Below are 26,150 nucleotides of genomic sequence, written 5' to 3'. Positions count from 1 at the left end.
GCCTGGTATGTGCAGAGATGAGCCATTTGGGGTGGGTGGGTGTGTCTAGGACATTTGAAGATGGCCACAGGAAGAAAAATGTGAGAAAGGGAGTCCAAAGGGGTTTAGGGGGGTAGAGCCTGGGAACTGAGCCGGTGAAATACCCTTTTTGTCATGTTGGATGTCATTGAGAGAAAGTTCAACCTATGTCAGGGGAAAGAAGAAATCATATAATCTGTTTTTTTATGTGTGCTTGAATGAACGCGTTCAAGAAAAAAACGAACACACTTGCTTCTCTTGGTCAAAGGTTCTCGAAATCTGTCTCGCATCTATAGAAGACAAGGTACGTAGAGTACAGTTATTTCACTCTTAGCGTAGGCCTTTTTTAGCCTAGCTCATCGTGTAAGCAGCCAGCCCACTGCAGGGAGTCCTGGAAACTGCAAAGAGCTCCTAAATGGATCATGGCCCAAAAAAGATTGAGGATTTAACGGTTTAGAGCAGGGGTAGTCAACCTGTGGTCCTCCAGATGTTCATGGGCTACAATTCCCATGAGCCCCTGCCAATGTTTGCTGGAAGGGGCTCATGGGAATTATAGTCCATGAACATCTGGAGGGCCACAGGTTGACTACCCCTGGTTTAGAGGATTGATTCTTGACCCCTTTTCTTTTTATCCTTGCTCTGCCAGATGATTTCAAACCGCTGGTATGTGCTTTTTATTTATTGAATGCCTTAGTGTTTTGAATGTTGGTAGAAGCCCAATTGGGTCATGTTTATCAAGGAGAAGTAAAGAAAGGAGCCAGCAGTCCATCTGTTCATCTTCAGGCATCCTTAGACAGATTGGAAGTGGGTGAGCAAAAAGGATTGTGTTGGTGCTCAGCTCTTGTGGCCCTTGCTTGCATACCTAGGGAAATGTTTATTGCCACTCTGGGGTCAAGAGGCAAATTTCCTCCAGGTTAGACTGGCGAGGGATTCTGGTTTTTTGGGGAGGCATCATCTGGGCATGGAACCGGGATCACTGTGGTGGGCAGGTAGTTGTGAATTTCCTGCATTCCGCAGGGGGCTGGACTAGATGACCCTGGAGGTCCCTTCCAACTCTATGATTCTATGAGTCTATGTTTCATAGTATGCAAATGCTAGTGTGAGCAAAGCAGGAGAAGCAAGATCAATCCAGAGCATTTCAGCAGTAATGCAGGAAAGACTACTAAGGCGCTAACCTCTTCAAGGTTAGCAGATGTCAGCGAAAGGTTAGCCAGAGAGGTTGGTTATACCAAGACTAAGAAATAGGGGGGCCCTCACTGGGTGGAGAACCAAGACTGTTATGGAACTTCTACACTCCTGCAGAGATAGAAACAGGTCTTACAGGACTGTCTCCCCGCAGTATTCACTCTTAAAACTGGTTTTGACTGCAAACACATCTCGCTGAAGGACAGGGAAGCAAGGAGGTTTCAGACATAAAAATCCTTCCACGTTTGGAGTATTTCATTACTGCGGTTTACTTATTTGTTTCCAAGGGCCACGGGCTAGAAATGTCCCATCGAGATAGAGAGAGATTGTAACTACCGCAACAGGGCTTTCTGTTGCTGGGATCTCATTAAGGTTGCCTTAAATAATTAACAAAGTCAGATCTGCTTTCATGATTATTTTAGCAGCCAAAACGACCTCCTTCTAATCGCTACTGAGGAATTAGCGGAAGGTTTCCCCCTCTTAGGAGCAGGCTCACCTCTCCAAAACACTGAGGAACGAGATCTAAAAAAACAAGGGGACTTGATTTGTGGACAAGGCCCCTACAATAACATTTGCCCCTGTAAACTGGATAAATCAATGCTGCAGGGAAGAGAAATGGAGACCAAATATTCTTCCGCAGGCCATGGAACGTTTGGCCTGACATGGGCTGAATCTGAATAATAAACCAGGACCAATCAGTTTGTAGCTTTTGGTACATAGAATCCTAGAATTATGGAGTGAAAAGGGGCCATACAGGCCATCTAGTCCAACCCCCTGCTCAATGCAGGATCAGCCTCAAGCATCCAGGATAAGGATCTGTCCAGCTGCTGCTTGAAGACCACCAGTGAAAGGGATCTCACCACCTCCTTAGGCCGCCCACTCCACTGCTGAACTAGACTCATAAAATCCTAGAGTGGGAAGGGGCCATCCAGGCTATCAAGTCCAACCCCATGTTCAATGCAGGATCAGCCTGAAGCATCCAGGAGAAGGATCTGCCCAGCCACTGCTTGAAGACCTCCAGTGAGGGGGAGCTCACCACCTCCTTGGGCAGCCCATTCCACCGCTGAAATACTCAGACTGAATTTTTTTTTCTGGATGATTAGCCAGCACCGTTTTTCACATAGCTTAAACTCATTACCGCGGGTCCTCTCCTCTGTTGCCAACAGGGACCTTTCCCTGCCCTCCTCCAAGGGACAGCCTTTCCGATCCTTCAAGAGAGCCATCTTGTCCCCCCTCAGCCTCCTCTTCTCCAGGCTGAACATTCCCAAGTCCCTCAGTCTTTCCTCAGAGGGCTTGATCCTCAGGACCCGGATCATCTTCCTCACAAGTGTATCTCCTTGTTTCTTTTTCTCCAGCATTCTTTCCCCCCTCCCTCTTGTTCACAGGAAGGAACCAGTGTTGTATTCGAAAACTCACATGACTTGTTCATAAAGCGCATTGTCCACCCCCCACCCCCACCCCCCACAGATTCCCATAACTTACATGGGTGGGGAAGCAATTCCTCAGCATGACTGAAAAACACTCCAGTATTTATTTTAAAACATGTGTTCCCAAGTGTCCTAGTTGGGGGTCGAGGGGAGAGGTGTTGAAGAATGTGCAGACATGCTGGGTCCAGCTTCCCAGAGACCAAACAAACCTTCCCACCCAAAGCTGAGTCAATTGTGCTTCCCCCCCACCACCCCCTTTCCCCTTATTTTATTCACTCACAGCAAACCCACCCCCCTTCCCCAGCAATATGAGGGCCCAGGGCTCAGTGAGAGAAGGCATTCAAGTGGGTCACCGTGTTGGTCTAAAGCAGCAGAACAAATTTAGAGTCCGACGGCTCCTTTAAGACCAACAAAGTTTTATTCAAGGTATGAGCTTCCTGGGCATGCTCGCTTACTCAGGTACAATGTCATGGAATGAAAGTAATCAGTTCAAACTTATAGGCCAAGTGTGAAATTATCTATTTGCCCACCATTCTCTTAATGTAGACCTATTTCTTGCACGCCAAATGTTTCCCATGCAATTCAATCTCAAGTGAATACCAACAAATCCGAATTGATGTTTTTTTTCCTATTTATCTCTGGAATCTGCTAACCAATTTCATCGAAATTACCACTGTAGGTCGGGCTGCCAACCCACAGATATGTCATAGAATCATAAGAGTTGGAAGGGGCCATACAGGCCATCTAGTCCAACCCCCTGCTCAACGCAGGATCAGCCTAAAGCATCCTAAAGCAATGTCCTGGAGATCAGTTCCCTTGGAAGAAATGGTTGCTCCGTAAGAGTGGAGTCTACAGTATTTGTACCATGCTGAGATGATCTCCAGGTGCCAGCTGGAGGTTGGCAGCCGTACCTCCCAATTAGCTTGGTTTGGAAGACAATGGATCCCCAGGCTGATTAAAGCCACCACTGCTGTCCTAAGCCAACCCAACGCTACTGGGTCTTCTTGGGTGAAACCGGTTGGCCAAGAATTAGAACCCATTTTAATTAAGCTTTTTATTTATTTAGAGAAAGCCTCAGCACAGCTGCTTACAAGGGTGTTAAAATCGTGTTGTCTTGCAAAATAAATAATGGCTGATCATAACAGAAGAGAAGAAAGGGAGAGTGTTGGGTCAAGCTGTGGAAAGGAGGGGCGTTTATTTGTCGAGCAGCATCAGGAGGTCTTTCCTTCGTTCCCGAATAAATATTTCTAACTGTTGAGGAGGGGCTCGGCCTACTTTGGCCAGCAGGTGAGTCGCTCTCTTGAATTTGCCTAAGAACTCCATTTAAAGCGTTTTAGGAAAGATGCTGAACTGAAAGAGCATCAAGAACCAACTCCTGGCTTGTTCTCTGAGGAGGTTCTTTCAATGAAGATAATTCAGGCAGGGATCCCCAGTGTGGCGTCCCACCAACTCCTTTCCTGGTGCCAATACCATTTTAAGAAAGTGGGTGGGGCTTTTTCCTAGGGAGGCTTCGGATTGGCCATTCGAGATTTGATTGGCTATGCAGATTTCTAAAACTGATGCTTTGCTGGAGTCACAATAAGACTGTAGAGCAGGGGTAGTCAAACTGCGGCCCTCCAGATGTCCATGGACTACAATTCCCAGGAGCCCCTGCCAGCATTCGCTGGCAGGGGCTCCTGGGAATTGTAGTCCATGGACATCTGGAGGGCCGCAGTTTGACTACCCCTGCTGTAGAGGCTTGATGGCCTTACAAACATGAGACTTTAAAAGGGATGTGGAACAAGCTACCAGGCATGAAAGTTTCCCAGGCTCAGTTTCCCATACAAAGCGAGAACTAAACCCCAGACACTACAAAACATTCCCAGCCTATCACATATGCAAGGTCAGAACTATAAAAAATGCTCTGAAAAAACCGCTCCACCCCCCACTTGGGCCTCTGATCTGTGAAAAAATACTGGGCCATGAAAACATACTAACTCCTCAAAGTAAAGAAGGGACCATAGGAACAGGTAAACAGGTAACGACAGCATGGGAACAGGTGAACAGGTAACATGTCAACATTGCAGGGGACCATAGGAACAGGTAAACAGGCAACGTTAGCATGGGAACAGGTGAACAGGTAACATGTCAACATGGCAGGGAAGGGACCACAGGAACAGGTAAAAAGGTAACATGTTAGTATGGCAAGGAAGGGACCACGGAAACAGGTAAAAGGGTAACATGTCAACATCCTAATATTTGGAACAAAATCCTCCCCCCCATTTCTATTAGCTTTCCAAGTTTATTTCTAAAATCAGTAGGACCAGAAACTTTGTAAAAAAAAATGCACAGGTAGGATGTCTAGGGTTTCCAATACTGCCTGTGGGTACATTCATTTTCTACAAACACCCCCGTACCATCATACACAAATGCAAGCACATCAAAGAGCCATCCACCTTTGCTTCAGTCCCCACTGTGGGAGAGAGCCTTACCGGCAAAGAGCATTTTCCCCGTTAGCATTTCTGCTAGAATGCACCCGGCAGCCCACATGTCAATCGCTTTGGTATAGTTGTTCGGTGAGAGGAGCAAGCGAGGGGATCGATACCATTTTGTCACTAAGCCTTCCGACAGGTAACCCTGAAAGGATAAAGCAAAGGTCTCCGTTATGCCTTGGTCTGCATAAATGACAACGGAAGCGACGCACGGTCCTCGGCGGAATACATCCGATGCTGCCGTCTTAGAAGTCTGCAGCTAAATAATTAGTTCATTCACAAATGACAATTAGGGAAGCTTTCCCACCACCACCACCACCACCAAATCTGCATCCATGAAAAGCCAACAGGACATGAACATGGGTTTGAAAGCCGAAAAGTATTCAGAATTAGTCTGACTCCTCTGTTCTCACCTAGGACACCTCATGGGTTCCTCCTTAACAATCTGCTTCTATTTTTCAAAGTTTATTGGGGGTCCTTCTGCAATTCCCCAAAATGGTAGCCAACATGCATTTCAAGATCTTGGCAGACAAGCATAGACAGGAGTTTTTTGGAAGGACAGAACACTTTTCTTCTTGTTCTCTGATTTTTTGGAAAGGTTTATAGGAAAAAAAAACCCATTGGTAGGTTCCCTCCCCCAGAAGACTTTCTAAGCAGCATGGAAAACCCAATGTAATTATGAATGAATGAATGAATGAATGAATGAATGAATGAATGAATGAATGAATGAATGAATACAGCAGAAATAGATATACAGAGAAGCAGAGGATGCGAAATCTCACAGGGGATCTAATTTCCCCTGTATCCCCCCTCCCACATTTATCTCTGCTCTTTTGCCTCTTCGTACCCACCTCTCCTTCCGCAGCCTTCTACTCACCAGACTGCCTACTGCTGTTCACCACCTTCAGTTTTCCCTTCACCCTCCCTGCAACCTCACTCCCCCTCCATCTTTTTCTGCTTCCCTGCTTCAGCTATACTTCTCTCCCTCCTTTGCTTCTTTCTTATTGTATTTTCCTCTCTCCCCTGAGGGATGGAAGCTGGTTGCTTAGCAACCTCACAAATGGCTACTGAGATCTCAACCCATCATCTTGTGAGAAGAAGAAGAAGGGTTGGTTCTTATATGCCGCTTTTCGCTACCCGAAGGAGTATTTATTTTTAAAATTTATTTATTTATTATATTTGTATACCGCCCTCCCCAAAGTCTCAGGGCAGTTTACAGGGAATAAGAAAAAAGTACAGAGCGGCTTACATTCACCTTCCCTTTCCTCTCACCACGACAGACACCCTGTGAGGGAGGTAAGGCTGAGAGAGCCCTGATACTACTGAAGAAGAAGAAGAGTTGGTTCTTAGATGCCACTTTTCTCTACCTAGACGAGTCTCAAAGCAGCTTCCAATCACCTTCCCTTTCCTCTCCCCACAACAGACACCCTGAGAGGTGGGTGAGGCTGTGAGAGCCCTGATATTCCTGCTCAGTCAGAACAGTTTTATCAGTGCCATGGCGAGCCCAAGGTCACCCAGCTGGCTGCATTTGGGGGAGCGTGGAATCAAACCCAACGCGCCGGATTAGAAGACCGCGCTCCTAACCACTACACCAAGTGGCATACCTCTGTTTTACAGGCCCCGCAGAACAGTCTAAGGTTATTGTGGCAGAGCGTTTCACCATGACTTATCTCAAAGACTGTACAAAAGCCTTTGTCTGTCTGTCCCTGGCCCCACTGTGTATATTTTTAAATCGACAGACTAGGCTGTATCATAATTAGATACATAGATGGACAGTCTCATATAGGAGGAAGCAGCCCTGTAACTATCACACACCTGGCCAATTTAGTGCCTCAAATGCGTCAACCAGTAGTTTGCATTATTATACCCAGATGCTATTCCATCTATTATAATTATTTTTATTTTTTAAACCCCTCCTAAAACCCTATGGTGGTTTAACAGAGGAACCCTGCAGATAATATGGTGACTGGCAGAGTCACTCAAACTGAAAACAACCATCTGCATGGTCCGTTGGCGATGCAAAGGCGGCTGCATTCACAGAGGCAACGAATGCAAAACTGCAAAAGTGCGGAATACTTGACATGTGGAAGCGACCTAGGTGGTTCACAGATGTTTCTCCTGAAAAACAGCAAAGGGGGTTGCGCACACTGACAAACCCGTTCAGATTTCTCTGCTGTGAACTTCTGCCTGGAATATTCATCAGTCTCTAAGCGTGCTCTGAATATTCGGTATCTGCATCTCGTGTTTGATTTCAGTTGTTGACAGAGGACGTGGAATAGCGTTGATCAGGGATAGTCAAACGGCAGCCCTCCAGATGTCCATTGACTACAATTCCCATGAGCCCCTGCCAGCGTTTGCTGGCAGGGGCTCATGGGAATTATAGTCCAAGGACATCTGGAGGGCCGCTGTTTGACTACCCCTGGCGTTGACCATAGGACATGATGAAATTTCATGTTTAATGGCTGCTGAGAAAGGTAGAAAAGCCCTCACATTCAGGGGTCAGGTTTTCAGTGTAAATTTCAAATTCTTACATGGTTCTGTATGTGGACCAAGCAAGGTGAACAAGGTGATTCATTGCTTACACTGACCTCTTCCCCATATCTCTAGGGTTGCTACTAGTCTCCAGGTAGGGCCTGGAGTTTTGCCAGATCCACAGCTGTTCTCTACCTGGACCAGTTCTCCTGGAAGAAACAGCTGTTGCAGAGGTGAAGTCTATGGTCCATTCCGCACGACTTCAATGTTGCAAAAGGCTTGCAAATTGTAAACGCTACTAATTTGCAGTTATGCATGACGTTGCACACAATCTGCCACACTCCTGAAGCAGTCCCGCAAAAAGCGATTCGTTGTAGCGCTTAAAGGGGAATCCAGAAAAGTGGATTCACCCTCCGAAAAGCACTACACTCTTGCAAACAATCTGCAACAGTAGCGAAAAAGACCTGTGAGTTCCCATTGTTGCGGTTCCATCAAAATCCCTCCCCTGGCTCTCTTCTCAGAACTTCCGGCAAAGTGATCGCCATTTTTTTTTTCTCGGAGCGAGCAGAAAGCAACGAACCGGCGAGCCGTCATTCACCCAGTGAGGCTTCTCCGGCTACAGTCCCTCCACAGAAGTGCTTTAAAGCTCCCCTAAGTCCCCAAGCACAACACAGCCCCGTGTGTAAGTTCCCGTTATTTTCGGCCGAAAATTGCGCCCGTGCACAGGGGGGGGGGATTTTTTTTCACTCGGGGGAGCATGGTAACGATGACTCGTCAGCTCACACACCAGCTAGATGGGTCTCTACGTTAGGAGAAATCAAGGCATATTCGTTGCAGCGTGTGTTTTCCTTTTTTTATTAAACCCTGTTCTTAAAGGGAAAGGGGCTTTTTGGGAGCATGATAACAGCCACCCATTGGCTGATCGTTTGATTGATGGCCAGGGGCGGGACAAAGCACGGAAAAAATTGCTTCCTGGATGGCAATTTTTGCGAGACCAGAAACCTGTGGGAAATGATTGAAACGCTACTGGATTCCACTACAAAGGCAGGTATGCGGAACGCCGAGATTGCATTATTAAAAATAGCGTTTCCGCTTTCAGGGACCAATTGGCAACATTGGTCCTTGTGCGGAATGGGCCTATATTTATTTTGTTATTGCTGCTGTTGTTCTTATACTCTACTTTTCTCTGTCTTTAAGAATTTGAAAACAGCTTACAATCACCTTTCCTTCCACTCCTCACAACAGGCACCTTGTGAGGCAGGTGGGCCTGAAAGAGCTCTGGGAGAACTGGCACTGCCCCAAGGTCACCCAACAGGCCTTGTGTGTCTCAAAGCAGCTTACTATCGCCCTCCCTTCCTCTCCCCACAAAGGGCACCAGGTAAGGCTGAGAAAGCTCTGGGAGAACTGCCATTGACCCAAGAGCACCCAGCAAGCTTCAGGTGGAGGAAGAGTGGGGAATCGAACCTGGGTATCCAGATTAGAGTCTGCCACTCTCAACCACTATTCCTGCTTAGCTCCCCACCCTCCTCAAAGTCTGCATGCCCCAGCCCAGCCCACCCCACCCCCCAAATCTCCAAGAATTTCCCAAGCCATAGCGGGGAAACCTCACATATGAAGAAAAAGCAATGCTGACATTCTGCCACGTTTTCCTGGAAGGATTATGAAGATAAAGTATGAGATGTATTCTGTACATTCAAAAGCACTCAAAAAATGCTAAGTACTATCATTAATGTGGGTGTTTGTGAATGCAGGGGAGAAGACGCAGTGATCCGGAAAAATCCTCTCTGTTCTTCTGCAAAGCTATCAGTAAATGGTCAGATTATACCTCTCGTATCTCTGCTCTCCTTGCAGAATCATGATGATTATTCTAACGTCTGTTCTGCCTTTTCATTCTTCTCTTCTCAATGGCCTGGTTACGCCTTGTCTTCTGATTAATAGCTCCTTCAGCTCAAGAGCTGGCAGGAAACACCTGCTTTCACCTGCTGGTGCCTTTGCAAAAGAAGCAGGTGAATCCAGATTCCTGGTTCAGATTCACTAGAGAGTTCTGAACAGGTACCTAAGCACCTGCACAGCTGTTAAAGCAAGAACAGTCCAAGTAGAGTTCCCAGCTCCAACGTGGCATAGTGGTTAAAAACAGCAGCCTCTAACCTGGAGAACCATGTTTGATTCCCCGCTCCTCCCCATGCAGGCAGCTGGGGGACCTTAGGCTAGTCACAGTCCTGTTAGTACTGTTCTCACAGAGCAGTCCTGTCAAAGCTCTCTCAGCCCCACCTACCTCGCAGGGTGTCTATTAGGGGGAGAGGAAGGGAAGGCGATTGTCACCTTCCTAAGCAACCATTTCTTCCAGGCAATTTGATCTTTGTCACCTGGAGATTAGTTGTAATCCTAAAATACCTCCAGACACCTCCTGGAGGTTGGTAACCTTGGTCCAACCGAGGAAGGATGCCGATTGAAATGGAGGACAATAATGTCAGACCCAACTCTTGGTCACTGAATGGATCGTATAACCTGCCTGGGCAACTGCTCATTTCCTCTCTGCAGTATCCAGGGCAGAGTCTGCACTTACTTTCTTTATTCCATTGTCAATCCTGTTGAATTCAGATCGCTTTGAACTCGGATCTTCCTCTCCCCCCCTCCTCCCCATTGAAACAGGAAAGTCTTCTGCACGTGGTTAGGAAGGCTCAGAAGGTGGGGGGGAGCCAAGCCTCTTTCTTTCTTTTCTTGAAGGGGGGGAGAGGAAGCCAGGCAGGAAGCCTCTTTCTTTACTTGGAGGGGAGGGGGAGAGTATCAGAAAAGGAAGAAGAGGGAGGAAAAATCCAGGACCGACAGAAGTTGAGAGAAATTAGGGGCTTCTCCTTTAAGGCAAGTGTGTCACATGACCAGGCGTAGCCTATCAGAGGTTCTCTACCACAGAGCTTTCTTTCTCAAATGGATATTGAGCATTAACAGCACTCTGAGATATCGCACAATAAAGGTAGGGTCACTCCAGATCAATCCTTCTTGCTGCAGAAGGAAAATTTAAATCGCCCAAAATCCAAACGGAAATCGCATTCCGTGTAGAGGGCAGGGACTGAATCGATCTGGGGTTGGAATAAAAGCTCCGTGCAGTTTACACCCAGGTCTCTTTCTGCCTGATCAGAAAAACTGCCCACAATCAGTCCTGGCCAGATCTCCATTGCAAAGCCATCTAATAGCGACGCAAACCAGGAAGGATTAGGATTGCTAGAGCATTTAGAGAGTCTGCAGAAACACAACGTTGGACTTCTTATTCAGTAATCCCCACTTCTCAAAATTTTTCCCAGCCTGTTGTGAATTTTTGGAATGCTGAGACTAAATGATCTAGCAATCCAAATCCTTCCTTACTGAGGAAAGATAGAACTACGGCTAAGCCATATGCGGTCAGGGCCCAGTGTACCTGGGGGACCACTTCCCTGCCTAAGCCCTTTAAAGAGCTCTACATTCCAACACCACCAACCGGCGAATGGTCCCTGGCCCTAAAGTAGCCCGCCTGGCCTCAACCAGGGCCAGAGCATTCTCTGTCCTGGTGGAATGAGCTCCCGAGATCAGGGCCCTGACAGAACTAAAACAGTTCCGCAGGGCCTGCAAAAAGGAGCTCTTCCGCCAGGCATTTGGTTGAGGCCAGGCATAGCCAACAGCGCCTGAAAGACCCCTGATCCCTCCCTCCCAGAACGCCATCAGTGCGCACAGGACCTGTTCACACTTTTACCATTGTTACAATTGTCAGTTTTTAGCATTAATGTTACGGTTATTTATATGGATTGTTTCATGTATTGTTTATACGTTTTTATGTAAACTGCCCTGAGCCTCCGGGGAAGGTGGTATATAAATAATATAAATAATATAAATATAATAAATAAATGAACCCACATCAACGGCTTACAGTGACAATAGATTTCTTCATCAGAAGACCTTTTAACCATAAACAGGAAAAAAGCAAGGCCTCTTCCTATCCCCCTGTCCCTCTGCAACCAAACGCCGATGGCCCTTGACGATAACGCTACATTACCGATCAAGCCAGCTTTCTGTTCTAAAAGGCTACTTTAATTTCTCTCGCCCCGAGATAAGCAAGTAATTGAGACCGATTAGCGGAAGATCTTAGCAGCCAGCTTGTTTATGGCCGCTGTCTTGTTGCTAATGCGGCTGAAAGAAGAGAACGCAAACAGCCTGTAATATAGGGTCTGACTGTGGGTTTTCAGACAGGTTTCCCAGTTAAGCTATTTCAACAGAGGTGCGCTCCGTTCTGGGAATTAATCCATGAAAAGGACACAAACAGCAGACCTTGGTACCAAGAGTTCATCTGGGAGCAGAGCACTTGGGCAAAGGCGGGTCATGGATAGGCTTGCCATTTGGCAACCAACAGCAGGCAATCCCCCCACCTCCAAAGTCTGAGAAATGGTAGATAAAGGTGGGGGGATGGCATCTATGGTGACACATTAGGGAGATTTCCGCACCTGTTAAAAGTAGTGAAATGCTTACTTTTTGTTGTCATTATATTCCGGTCCATAGAATCATAGAATCACAGAGTTGGAAGGGACCTCATGGGTCATTAGTCCAACCCCCTGCACTATGAAGGACACTCACAACCCTCTCGCTCATCCACTGTCACCTGCCACCCCCTTGAGCCTTCACAGAATCCGCCTCTCCATCAGATGGCTCTCCAGCCTCTGTTTAAATATCTCCAAAAATGGAGAATCCACCACCTCCCGAGGAAGCCTGTTCCACTGAGAAACCGCTCTAACTGTCAGGAACTTCTTCCGGATGTTTAGATGGAATTTCTTTTGAATTAATTTCATCCCATCGGTACTGGTCTGTCCCTCTAGGGCAAGAGAGAGCAACTCTGCTTGAAGATGGTTATCAAATCCCCTCTCAGTCGTCGCCTCTCCAGGCTAAACAAACCAAGCTCCCCCAACCTTTCCTCATACGTCTTGGTTTCCAAACCCCTCACCATCTTTGTTGCCCTCCTCTGGACATGTTCCAGTTTGTCTACATCCCTCTTCAACTGGGGTGTCCAAAACTGAACACAGTATTCCAAGTGAGGCAGAACCAGAGCAGAGTAAAGCGGTACCATCACCTCTCGTGATCTGGCCCCTCCATATGATGTCACCAACATGCAGTGTCTGGGCAGTAATTGGCCGGCTACTTCCTCCATTTTGAAATGCTAGTTGGTGAATCTCAAAAAGTGAATTCTCCAACCTATGTAGCGCTAGCTAATGGAGAGCTCCCGTTTCCCGGGGCTTCCAAACTGCTTGGCAGTTGCTATCGCTGGTATACGTGGAAAAATATATGAAGTCCCCCAGGTAATTGCCTGTGACACTTCCTGTATGACCCAGCCAGTACCCCTGGGGGGAGGGGGGAAGGCGACAGACTTTCTCTTCCTTCTGTCTGCACTTATTCAGAAACTACTTTCAGCTCTTTGCGGATGACCAAATTATACATTTAGCCTGGGAATTTATGCAGCACAAGACTACAACTGTAGCACGCACAGGCAACCTTGCTCTGGATAATCCAGTTTGAGATCATAATTATTAGATCCCAGATACATTTCTGCCAGAACGCGTTTGCAAAATGTAGCCAGACATGCAAAGCAGAAGGAATTGGAGCCTTCCTCATGTGCTTACATTGTGAAATGTCTAGATTCCTATTCTGCCATTAGAAGTAGGGGAAATTGTGCCGAAACAGCCAGATGCTGATACGTTCTACAAATGCTGATACATACAATTAAATTCTACAACTCTCTAAATTACCATATTCTGTCTAAACAAGTTGAGTCTGGTGCCTTATCTGGGACATAAAGCACATGTAATGTATAAATGAAACAATCAAGTACCCTTGGTCTGGAGCCTGCCAGGTGATATTCACCATATGCCCACTTGCTAGGGATCTGCTCCATGCTAGAAGCCCTGGTCTGTCAGGGGCACGGAGAACCTTGATGAGCAACAGCTCAAATGGTTCTGTGGCAGCAGTGGAGGCCCAGGGTGGACATGGAGTTGGTGGGTGGGGGGCCTTGCCCAGGCTGAACAGCCATGGTGATCAGGTGGAGGAGGCCAGGATCACTAGCAAATAAATGTTAGGAATGGGGAGGGTGAGAGGCCCCTTTAAGGAGAGCACGGGGTTATCCTTTGCCAAAACAGTCTACCACTGGCAGGTGTCGGAGGTGGGGTTAAGGGCCTGGGTGAGTCCATATCTGCCTCCATGAAAGAGGGCTCAGGCAGCTGAGGTGGTGGAAAAGGGCTCAGTGGGTGGAACAACCTGTTCTGTTGGTGGAGCACCTGTTTGTCCCTGAGGAGAATGGAAAAGGGCTCTAGGGGTGGAGCAACTCATAGAATCTCACAGAATCTCATAGAATCACAGAGTTGGAAGGGGCCACACAGGCCATCTAGTCCAACCCCCTGCTCAACGCAGGATCAGCCCTAAGCATCCTAAAGCATCCAAGAAAAGTGTGCATCCAGCCTTTGCTTGAAGACTGCCAGTGAGTGTGTCCCTGAGGAGAATGGCTGCTTCCATTGTTCTCCCTCCCCCTCTCCCAAATGTGAGTGAATTCTCTCATGGTTTCTGTGCCTGGTAAGAGGCTGAGCCTGCAAGTCTAATCCTGGTTCCTGCCAGCAGCAGCAGTGCCATGCCGAGGGGGAGCCCCAGCCATGGCGGCCGCCGGAGAGCACCAAAGGTGAGCCAGCGGCAGAGTGCCAGGGCAGCCCCCAAGGTAGCAGCAGGAAAAGAGGACGAGGAGGAGCCGTGGCCCGGTACCGACTGATCTACTAACCAATGGGGACAACTGGTTTAAGGGATTGAAAAATTGGAGGACCCCTGGGACTTTGCTGGGGCTCAGATTTCAACACCTCCTCCTAGCCTGACACTAATCACCGCAGTAATTCATTGGCTCTTGAATTCATGTTTTTCTCCTGTTTTATCCCTTTCTTCACCTCCTCTGCTTTGTCAGCGCCCTAAATTAATCCACCTCCTTAGGGAAGGGCAATGTTGGTTTGCTTCATCAGGCAAAATGGGAAATCACAATTTAACTGTGCCTCATCTGGGAAACTGGGATTCAGCTCACAGACAACCATTCCGATAGAATCATAGAGTCACAGATCCTGATTTGCCTCATCTGATGCTTTTTCCATTGCGTTCTCTCTGCATTTAGGCAGGGAGATCATTGCCTGGGAGAACAAACTAGGATTAAGCCAGGATTTCTACTTTTGTGTTTCACATAAAATCAGCAAAGACGGACTGAAACGACCAAATCAGCAGAGAAGGCAGCCGGAATCCAGAGCCAGTGGCACAAATGTAACATGTGACAGATTACGGACGGTATTTGGAGTCCCCCAATTAAAAAGAGGTTCTAAATACACTTAAAAAAAACTAAACTAAATTCAATAAAATAAACAGGGAAGCAGAGAACATCGCAAGGTACTTTGGTTCCCCATGGGGTAGAAAAGTTGGCTATAAATGGAAGAAATCAAATGGAGCCAGAGGAGGGGTGGGGGGTGGGAATGGGAGGGACTCCAGTGAGATAAAATACCACAGTGTCCCCTTTCCAAAATGGTCATTTTCTCCAGGGGAACATCTCCATCACCTGGAAGTCAGTTGTCATCCCAAGAGATCTCCAGTTACCATCTGGAGGTTGGCAGCCCTAACAGTGCACACACGTTTTCAATGCCACAAAACACGTCTTTTGTGCCTTTCCTTAGAAATCCAAATCTGCGTGTTTTTGGCCAACCAAACCTTTAACTGGCCACGCGGCATTCAGGACTGACATAACCTGCATGGACAAAACAACAAATGAGAAGCAATTTAGGATTGTGTGACTGAGACAAGAGAAGCTAGTTGAAAACAGCCTGTGTTTTCCAGCTCCCCACCCCTTCTGCTGTGTTCCTATTATGTGTTCCAGCAACATCTTCTGAGGTAATGTGGCCTCGAAATAACCAGCATTGCTGATCATGGTGGAACAAACCTGCGGAAGAAGTTCCTGACAGTCAGAGCGGTTTCTCAGTGGATCAGGCTTCCTCAGGAGGTGGTGGGTTCTCCATCTTTGGATATTTTTAAGCAGAGGCTGGAGAGCCATCTGACGAAGAGGCTGATTCTGTGAAAGCTCAAGGGGGTGGCAGGTTACAGTGGAGGAGCGATAGGGATGTGAGTGTCCTGCATAGTGCAGGGGGCTGGACTAGATGATCCAGGAGGTCCCTTCCAACTCTATGATTCTATGATTCTATGAAATAGATCCTATCCAGTGAAATAAGACATTTGAGGAAATCCTTTCTTCTGGCTGATTTTACTGGAAGGGTGGCCAGTCTCTAGATGGTACCGAGCATGGGAGATTTCAAAATGGCAGCCGGGGAGAGCCCTTCCACCTTATGCCTCCCATTTCCAGGTCCAAGCAAAGAGGAAAGAAAGAGAGTTTTAATTTTTTTTTAATGTCTACCCTTTTTTGAGGAGGTTGTCCCACCCTCTTCCAAAGTAGCCAATGATGGACCTGGAGGGGATGGGAAGGCGAGGAGCCCTGGCCATTTAAACTTTTGCCAACAAGGCTCCTCTCACTTCTGCGGAGAGTGGCAGGGGGCATGGCCAGGTGTCATCACTTCCTGGTACCTCTCAGCCTGAAAAATATTTCAGCAGTACCCCCGTGGTCAAAAAGTTGAAAAAGGCTGCTCTAGACAGTATCTGGAGATCTCCCACTATTACAGTCGATCTCCAGATTACAGAGAAAAATTCCTATCATGAGAACAGCCAATGAAGAACAAGGATTATTGCTGCCCTGTAACCAATGAAAAGCCAGAGTTAGTGGCCAATGAGAGGTCTCTGCTTAGGACCAATGAGGTTACTGGGCGGAGAGATCCTTTTCTGTATGTATATAAGTTGGGTCCATTGGTAGGTTTTTCTCAGTTCAGTTTTGGCTCTTATAACATCATACTGAGGTCGCGAAGAAGAAGAAGAAGAAGAAGAAGAAGAAGAAGAAGAAGAAGAAGAAGAAGAAGAAGAAGAAGAAGAAGAAGAAGAAGAAGAAGAAGAAGAAGAAGAAGAAGAGTTGGTTCTTATATGCCGCTTTTCTCTACCCAAAGGAGGCTCAAAGCGGCTTCCAGTCACCTTCCCTTTCCTCTCCCCACAACAGACACCCTATGAGGGAGGTGAGGCTGAGAGAGCCCTGATATTACTGCTGGGTCAGAACAGTTTTATCAGTGCTGTGACGAGCCTAAGGTCACCCAGCTGGCTGCACGTGGGGGAGTGCAGAATCGAGCCCAGCATCCCAGATTAGAATTCTTCACTCCTAATTACTACACCAAGCTGGCTCTGAACTGACTGAACTCCCAATGTCCTGGTTTCCTTGAAGCCATGGCTTTAACATTCTGCCCCCCAAATCTCCAGGTATTTCTCAACTCTAGGGTGACACACAAACAAGTCTAAAATTATGAGCCATACAGACAGCAAATCAGCAAAGATAACTTTTCGTTCTCAATTTTCAGCAGCTCTGCTCTAGTCAAACCAGCTCGTTCCACTCTCTTTGCTTCACTCCAACCCCCCCCCCCCCCAGTTTGAGAATCCCATGTGGTTTTCTCTAATGAGCACACGGAGGGAGCGTCCCAGCCCCAATCAGAATTGGAGCCTTCTCTCTTTCCAGGAACAATTATTTTAATTAGGCAGCTGATCCTTGAGGCTTAGACATACAAACAATATGCAGTGGAAGGAAAGGCTGTTATTAAGTCTATTAATATTTCTTTTCATTTTTGCGAAAAGGTGAATTTGTAGCAGCAGACACCTTTACTGGAGCCAAGACCGGGCTTTGCCCTGAAGCAGAGAAAGAGGTGCGGTAAGAATACAACGAATATTTAAATATAAACCAGCCATCTCCAGCTACGGAATCCCACCAGAAATGACTACGGCTAATTTAAAGTCCTATTCCCCACTAGAAAAGGCTGCAGAGTTTTTAGAAGAAGGAGAAGAAGAGCTGGTTCTTATATGCTGGTTTCCCTACCCAAAGGAGGCTCAAAGTGGCTTACAGTCGCCTTCCCTTTCCTCTCCCCACAACAGACACCCTGTGAGGTGGGTGAGGCTGCATGTGGGGGAGTGCAGATTCAAACCCGGCTCACCAGATTAGAAGTCTGCACTCCTAACCACTACACCAAGCTGGCTCTCTTGGTGGTCTTCCATGCAAGGACTAACCATGGTACCTCCTGCTTAGCTTCTGAGATCTGATGAAGTTTGGGGCTGAGATCTTAGAAGGACTGGCTTTCCAGCTCGGTGCAGTGGTTAGGAGCACGGATTTCTAATCTGTGGAGCCGGGTTTGATGAAACTGATTCAGTTTTGAATGACATCAAGATAGAACCCCCATGCTCAGCAGCAGCATACCTTTAATGCCACATACTAGGGAGCAGGGAGCTCAGGAAGGACCCTGGGGCTTTCTGAAGTAGCCGGAGGAGGACACAGAACCAGATAGACCCTTGTGGACATGAAAATACTGTATGAGGCAGCGACAGGGAAACTCTTTAAGATATGCAATATACAATGAAAAATCCAACGGAAATCTGTTATGGAGGTAATTGTTGACCAGAAAAATTTAAAGTACACTGAGACAAGAGCTGTAAACATCCAGGAGGGAGGGCCTGCACTTCATACTCCATGCTCCGTAGGGTACGGCCATTAAGATACTGAAACAGTTAAGAAACAAAAATTAAAAAATATTGAGCTTTAATCACAGAATCACAGAGTTGGAAGGGGCCATACAGGCCATCTAGTCCAACCCCCTGCTCAACGCAGGATCAGCCCTGAGCATCCTAAAGCAGGGGTGGTCAACCTGTGGTCCTCCAGATGTCCATGGACTACAATTCCAATGAGCCCCTGCCAGCGTTTGTAGTCCATGGACATCTGGAGGACCACAGGTTGACTACCCCTGTCCTAAAGCATCCATGTTTGATGTTTTCCCATAAATCTTAGGCGGCAACCCGATTCTTGCAGCTCCCTCCCTCCTGCTTCAGTAACCCTCTTGTCTTAACATACTGAACGGCGGCCAACTGTAAAGATGCTGGTGTTGCTATTCACAGCTAGAGAAACACAAAGCGGCTGACGGGAACTGTTTCATATGCTGGAAGTTGGGAGGGGGGTGAGAGACCAGAGGTAAACAAGCCCTAGGTAGTATTTCACAAGGTGTTGAGCAGGTGTAATTAGGTCACACTGTTCCAGGTGCAAAAAGAAGGTTGCGGCAAAAGGAGACAGGGAGGAAGTGGCACTCAGAGGATATAAAAGGCTTGGACTGTCCAGCTTTGGAGGAGAGTCTGTCTTAGCAGAAGAGTGTCTATTTGGCACGCAGACGGTCCCCAGTTCAATACCTTTGATTAAGGATCAGGTCCCAGATAACATGGAAGCCTTCCTGAGATCCTAGACAGCCACTGTCAGTTGGAGTGGACAATATTGACCTCAGATAGTCCAGGGCTGATTCTGCACGTACTTTGTTTATTCCCTTGTGGCTCCCGCTGAATTCAGATTGATTTGAACTCGGGTCTTCCTCTATGCCCCCCCCCATTTAAACAGAAAGTGTTCTGCACATGATTAGGGAAGGGGGGGGGGAGCCAAGCACAGCAGGAGCCTCTTTCTTTCTTGAAGGGGGGAGGGGAGGGAGGATTGGAGACAGCAGAGGAAGGGGAATGAAACCAAGAGGCAAATCTCTGCCGAGAGAAGTTAGGGCTTCCGGAGTTTCTGCAGAGAAGTTCGGGCTTCCCCTTTAAATGAAGCCTCGCAACCTGGAACCAGGAACGAATCAGGGCTTTTATACAGCATTGGAGTCAGCAAGTTATTTAGGAGAAAGCAGGCAGCTGCATACTGAGTCATGCTGATTTTTCAAATATTGAGTGTTATATCCACTCCAGGGTATCGCAGGGAAAAGGTAGGGTCACTCCGGATCAGTCCTGCTTGTTGCAGAGGGAAATTTAAATGGCCCAAAATCAAAATGGAAATCACACTCAGTGTAGACGGCAGGGATGGAAGCGACCTGGGATTGGAATAAAAGCTCCGTGCAGATTCAGCCCGGGTGCTCATGAAGTGGCCTTAGACCAATGCTCCATGAAGGTCAGTATTGTCTATTATGGCCAGCAGCAGCTTTCTAGGGCAGCCTAGCTCAATTTATTATTAAATGTCTATACCGCCGACTCCCGGACCAGCCGGCTCGTGGCAGTTCACAAAAAGCAAAGTAAAGCAGGATAAAAATCTAAGGCAGCAATAAAAATACAATACAATACAAAACAATTTAAAATGGCGAAGATGGCGACCACAACAATCCATAACGAGACCCATATTCCTCACTCTCCCATTCCGACAGTATCTATCAAATGTAAACTGAGAGCCAGTTTGGTGTAGTGGCTAGGACTACGGACTTCTAATCTGGCATGCCAGGTTCGATTCTGCACTCCCCCACATGCAGCCAGCTGGTTGACCGTCAGTTTGCCACAGCACTGATAAAGCTGTTCTGACTGAGCAGTGATATCAGGGCTCTCTCAGCCTCACCCACCCCACAGGGTGCATGTTGTGGGGAGAGGAAAGGGAAGGCAACTGTAAGCCGCTTTGAGCCTCCTTCGGGTACAGAAAAGTGGCATATCAGAACCAACTCTTCTTCTTCTAAAATTAGGGACAATGATAGGCCACAGGGGGTCCAGGCGTCACAAGGGCAGGGGAGGACCTGATCTTATTCGCCCGGTGTTCAGCCCGGCCTCAACCAAAAGCCTGGCGGAAGAGCTCTATCTTACAGGCCCCGCTGAACCCAGAGAGTTCTGGCAGGGCCCTCAGCTCTTCCGGGAGCTCATTCCACCAGGTAAGGGGCAGAACTGAGAAAGCTGCTCACTGTTGAGAAACGGCAGAAGTGATGGGTTGTGCAGGATATGGTTAGGAAACATAGCTGTGGACACGCCCACCTGGGGCCCCTCCCCTTCCCATCCCCTCCAGAGACATCACTGGCTATTTGGAAGGGATGGGTGGGTCATGTATGTTCATATCATGTATGGTCATATCACCCGATAAATGTTTAACAAATTTTTAAATATGTACAGAAATGAACTCCCACCCATTTGGGAAACCCTTCCAGAGCCATCAGGAAACCCCAGACTTTCGGGAAACCCTCGTTGAGAAAGCTTCCTCTAGGGTCTCAGGCAGATGTTTTTCATACCACCAACCACCTGACTTTTTAAACCGGAGATGCCGGGAATTGAACCGGAGACCCTCTGCGTGCCAAGCAGATGCTCCACCAGTGAGTTACAGCTGCTTCCATCCATCCTCCCCCTGGTCAGGATTCTGCAGCTGACACCACTTTGGGTTCCTTTTATTCCCTCCCTGCTGCAAAACCAGCCCTGCGGTTCCTTTTAATTGGAGATGCTGGGGGTTGAACACGGAACCTTCTGCATGCCAAACAGAGCCACAACACCTCTGATTGCTGGCTTCAGTTGGTCCAAATAAAAACATACATCTTCCCTGTGACTTTTGGTTTTTTTCCCCCCCTCCTTCCAGACTGATACGGCTATCTGCAATTTATGTTTTCAAGCAACACCGTTTTGCTCACGTCAACATTTCCCCCTCGCAACAGAAACAAGCCTTACACAACAGGATCTCAGCCAGCACCAAGGCAAGGAACAGTCCTGTACCCCATCAGCAATGACGCATCTCTCCTCAAATTAGTCAAGGCAGAAATGGAGCACCCTCCTACTAGCTCGGTACATCTGGCCGTAGGAGGGGTGGAGAAGGAGCTACAAATTGGGTAGTCCCCAGCTGTATGGCAAACATTCTGCTCAGAACTGCAGCAAGATGATAGCACACAGCCCCCGATTCCAGGGAAAGCAAAATCCTCATTATCTGGGACAGACAGAGAAATCACTTTCTGGATCATGAAAAAACTTGGGCAGAGACAGATGGTCTCAAGTTCTACCTGCCCAAGACCATTACTCACTGCCAGCTACCAGCCCCTTCGTGGGTGGAAATGGTAGGTGTAAAAGGTTATTGCCGCTGACTCTTCTGTGGGAGGTTTCACCCGATTCAGCGGCGCTGAAGTCACAGATATTTGTTCAAACAGCACATTCCCCCATCCCTGGTTTCACATGCACCCACAAACGTATTCCTCACTTGTGCCTCTGAAATCACAAAGAGCAAACAAAGCTGACATATTTCATAGAGCGGATAGTCAGTGCGGTGTAGTGCTTAACGAGTGGGCGTCTCTAATTTTGGAGAATTGGGTTTGATCCCCCAGTTCTCCACAGGCAGCCAGTTGAGTGACCTTGGGCCAGTCAACAGTTCTCTTACAGTTGTTCTCTTAGAGCTCACTCTCAGGCCCACCTACCTCACAGGGGAGAGGAGGCTTTGAGGCTTCTTTAGAGTAGTGAAAAGTAGGCTATAAGACTCCAGCTCTTCTCTCTCCTCCTCAAATGAAACCCAGTTGCCTGGAGATCCGTTATAAATCCGTGAGATCGCCAGGGACCCACCTAGAGGTCGGTAACCCTAAGACCTTGTGGTAGTGGGAAGAGGGACCCAGATACCACTCAGCCGTCTGCCAATGTCCACCCTGGGGTTGCCAGCCTCCATGTCATGGCTGGAGATCTCCAGATGATAGAGATCAGCTCCCCTGGAGAAAACAGCCCAAGCCCTGCAGCTCTCAAGTTCTAGCCCCCAAATCTCCAGGTATTTACCAACTGTAGTACACCCCACTATAGTGGCAGCAGTTCCCTGACCGCTTGATCTGCCTTCTTCCCCCCAGCCTTAACAGTGATTAAGCTAACAGATGAGTGCTGTGGAAAGAGCAGTAATTTCCCAATAGGAGTGGACGGCTATTTCCGATCATTATCTTCTACTACCCGAGGAGGAGATGATAGTCTTTCAAGCCCATTAGATTTTTCTATTTTCTTGCTAAAACATTTGCCAGGTAGGTCCGAGGGCTTCCTTAAGAATATTGTTCCCAAACCCGGCAAAACTGTTCTCTGAATTGGACGGGTGTTTCTCATCACCTCATAGGCGGAAGCCAAGGTGAGCACCAACACCAGGTCGGGAAGCCCCTTCCTGATCAAGGAGGAGGGGAGTACCTGACATTTAGGGAGCCTGCAGGCACCGTTCGTCCTTGGTTGATGCCAGAGCAAGTAATATCTACGGCCCTTCTCCCCCAAATCAATGGGCATATCGGGTTGCTCCCCATCAACCTCTGATGCTAAATGTGGCCTGTTGAGCAGGAAGGGGAGGAGAATTTTATTACTGCTGGGAAAGGGTACAGAGGAGAGCAACAAGGATGATCTGGGGCCAAGGGACCAAGCCCTATGAAGATAGGTTGAGGGACTTGGGGATGTTCAGCCTGGAGAAAAGGATGTTGAGAGGGGACATGAGAGCCCTCTTGAAGTATTTGAAAGGTTGTCATTTGGAGGAGGGCAGGATGCTGTTCCCATTGGCTGCAGAGGAAAGGACACGCAGTAATGAGTTTAAACTACAACGATATAGGCTAGATATCAGGAAAGAATTTTTCTAATTTCCCAACATGAGTGGACGGCTATTTCCGATCATTATCTTCTACTACCCGAGGAGAAGATGATAGTCTTTCAAGCCCATTAGATTTTCTATTCACGCTACGAGGCTGGGATGTTCAGCATTTACGTTTTCTTGCTAAAACATTTGCCAGGTACGTCTGTTGGCTGCAGAGGAAAGGACGCACAGTAATGGGTTTAAACTTCAAGTACAACGATATAGGCTAGATATCAGGAAAAAGTTTTTCACAGTCAGAGTAGTTCAGCAGTGGAATAGGCTGCCTAAGGAGGTGGTGAGCTCCCCCTCACTGGCAGTCTTCAAGCAAAGGTTGGATACACACTTTTCTTGGATGCTTTAGGATGCTTAGGGCTGATCCTGCGTTGAGCAGGGGGTTGGACTAGATGGCCTGTATGGCCCCTTCCAACTCTATGATTCTATGATATGTTGGAGTTATCAGCTTTATTGTTTTTGATTAAGGGGATTTTATGTCTGGCTTTTATGACTGTTACACGAAACAAGCTGTTTTGCACAGGAGTGGTGGGATATAAATCAAATAATAAATTTAAAATATTGGAATGCTGACTCAAAAATGGCTCACAAAATGGCTGCTTTGGGAGGCGGAGCCAGCCACAGAATGGCAGCCACATCTTACCTTCAGTCACACATCAAAGATCCTTGTGCTTTGGTGGCAGCTGCCGCCAAAAGCAATGTTTCAAAAATCAACTCTCCAGTGGCCAATTAGAAATCTTGCTGAGCAAAAGTCCCACCTGCCCCCTATCCACTTCTTATAAATACTTGGCTGGCACCAGAAGAAGAGTTGGTTTTTTTTATAACCCACTTTTCACTACCTGCAGGAATCTCAAAGGCTGACAGTTGCCTTCCCTTCCTCTCCCCACAGCAGGCACCCTGTGAGGTAGGTGGGGCTGAGAGAGCTCTGAAAGGACAGCTCTGAGCGAACAGTACTAACAGGACTGTGATTAGCCCAAGGTCATCCAGCTGGCTGTATGCAGAGGAGTGGGGAATCAAACCTGGCTCTCCAGATTAGAGGGTGTCCTCTTAATGGCTAAGCTCACAAGGAAGAAGTTGGGGAACACTGGAGTTGTGCAGCTCTTGGGTTGTTTGGTTAGAACAATGGTCCTTCCTTTGCAGCTACATCAGGCTCTAGGAGAATCATGTGGGCATGGAATTGGGGTCACTGTGGATGGGCAGGTAGTTGTGAATTTCCTGTATTCCGTAGGGGATCGGACTAGATGACCCTGGAGGTCCCGTCCAACTCTATGATTCCATAATCTCATAAAGCCATTCTGTCCAAAGAAATTCTGCAAAGGGTCGTGTTGTACACTTGATTAATAATAAATAATTCATGGTAATTTCATACTGTGCCGTCTCTGCCTGTACGATTTACCAACAGAGTACTATTTATGTGTTGACGGCTTCTTTTTTTCAAGCTCACGGCTCATGTTATGCTGCCCAAGTGCTGACTAATCGTTGCTGTACAGCGTGTTTTTTAAATGTTTACACACTTGGTGAGTGGTACTGGTAAATATAAGTTTCATTTTTTTCAATAATTTCCATCTTCATTCCTGGGAGTGGTTGGATAAGTAGAACTCCAGGGCACTGCTTTACCCAGGGACCTATAATGCTGTTAAGACAACCCTATGGGAAACAAAGGGACCTCATTGGGATATAGGGATGCCAGCCTCCAGGGGGGACCTGAGGACCCCCTGGAATTGTAGCTCATCTCCAGGCAACAGAGATCAGTTCCCCTGGAGGAAATGGCTGCTTTGAAGGGGGGAATCCATAGCATTATACACCTCCCCACCCCAGACCCAATAAGGTAAAGGTAAAGGTAAAGGTATCCCCTGTGCAAGCACCAAGTCATGTCTGACCCTTGGAGTGACGCCCTCCAGCGTTTTCATGGCAGACTCAATACGGGGTGGTTTGCCAGTGCCTTCCCCAGTCATTACCGTTTACCCCCCAGCAAGCTGGGTACTCATTTTACCGACCTCGGAAGGATGGAAGGCTGAGTCAACCTTGAGCCGGCTGCTGGGATTGAACTCCCAGCCTCATGGGCAAAGCTTTCAGACGGCTGCCTTATCACTCTGCGCCACAAGAGGCTCATTTCCCAGACCCAATCCTACCCCCCAAATCTCTGGATATTTCCCACCCAGAGCTGGAAACTCCAATGGGATATACTGCCCATGACTCCACCCTTCAAAGGCAGCCAATTTCTCCAGGGGAAGTGACACCTGTGGTCTAGCCAGTTCTAATCCAAAGAGATCTACAGGTCCCACCTGGAAGTTGGTGTCCTTACCTGGAGGCCAACACGGTGACCCTCTCTATACCTTCCTTGCCAGATGGCTAATTTTGACAGGCTTACATCGGAGCAGGCTTGCTCTGTTCGGCAGTCCTAGTTTGATTCCTGTCTGACCAACAGGAATCCACAGACCCCTAGGGAAGCAATGCTTGCCTGGGCAGAGAAAAGAAGGGAGCCAAAAGGACCCACACCTCTCCAAGGCGACTTATCAGAAGAGCTGAGGCAGACCAGCAGACACCACACAAGCTGAGGGTCACATCGGACCCCGAGCCCCTGTCGCCCGGCAGCCTGCATTTTGGAAAGGGGACGTTAATTAGCCCTCGTTGGAGGGAAAAACAGATTTCTGAGCAGGCTACAGGAGAAAAAAAACCCGACAGCCCAAAGCAGATCTAGCTCCCGCTGAAATTAATTAGTGCCGTACGCTGTCGTATTGCTATAGCAAATGCGCTGTGTTGTTGTTCACCTGCGGGAAGCCTCTTGAGGAGCAAGCGGAACACGGATTAAGAAAAGAAGCCTGGCTTTGGTTGGATGTTAGGAGCTCAAAATCAAGCTGCGTTTGGAGGGAGCACAAGAGGGTCTCTGTTGCAGCATTTCATAGAATCACAGAACCATAGAACCATAGAGATGGAGGGGACAAACAGGCCATCTAGTCCCACCCCCTGCTCAAAGCAGGATCAGCCTCAAGCATCCAGGAGAAGGATCTGTCCAGCCGCTGCTTGAAGACAGCCAGTGAGGGGGAACTCGCCACCTCCTTAGGCAGGCCCTTCCAC

General features: G+C 47.8%; 1 protein-coding gene across 2 annotated transcripts in view; it reads right to left on the bottom strand.

The window, feature by feature from the left end:
* MAPK4 (mitogen-activated protein kinase 4) overlaps window positions 1-26,150 on the bottom strand; it is an 81,655-nt gene that overhangs the window by 15,926 nt on the left and 39,579 nt on the right. For both annotated transcript variants that reach the window (XM_077346782.1, XM_077346783.1), the window contains exon 3: window positions 5,102-5,246. In XM_077346782.1, the coding sequence (XP_077202897.1) occupies window positions 5,102-5,246 (145 nt within the window). The remainder of the gene's footprint in view (window positions 1-5,101; window positions 5,247-26,150) is intronic.

This window comes from Paroedura picta, chromosome 7 (assembly GCF_049243985.1).
Source record: "Paroedura picta isolate Pp20150507F chromosome 7, Ppicta_v3.0, whole genome shotgun sequence".
In the NCBI taxonomy this organism is placed as follows: domain Eukaryota; kingdom Metazoa; phylum Chordata; class Lepidosauria; order Squamata; family Gekkonidae; genus Paroedura; species Paroedura picta.
This window is presented reverse-complemented; position numbering and strand designations above follow the sequence as displayed.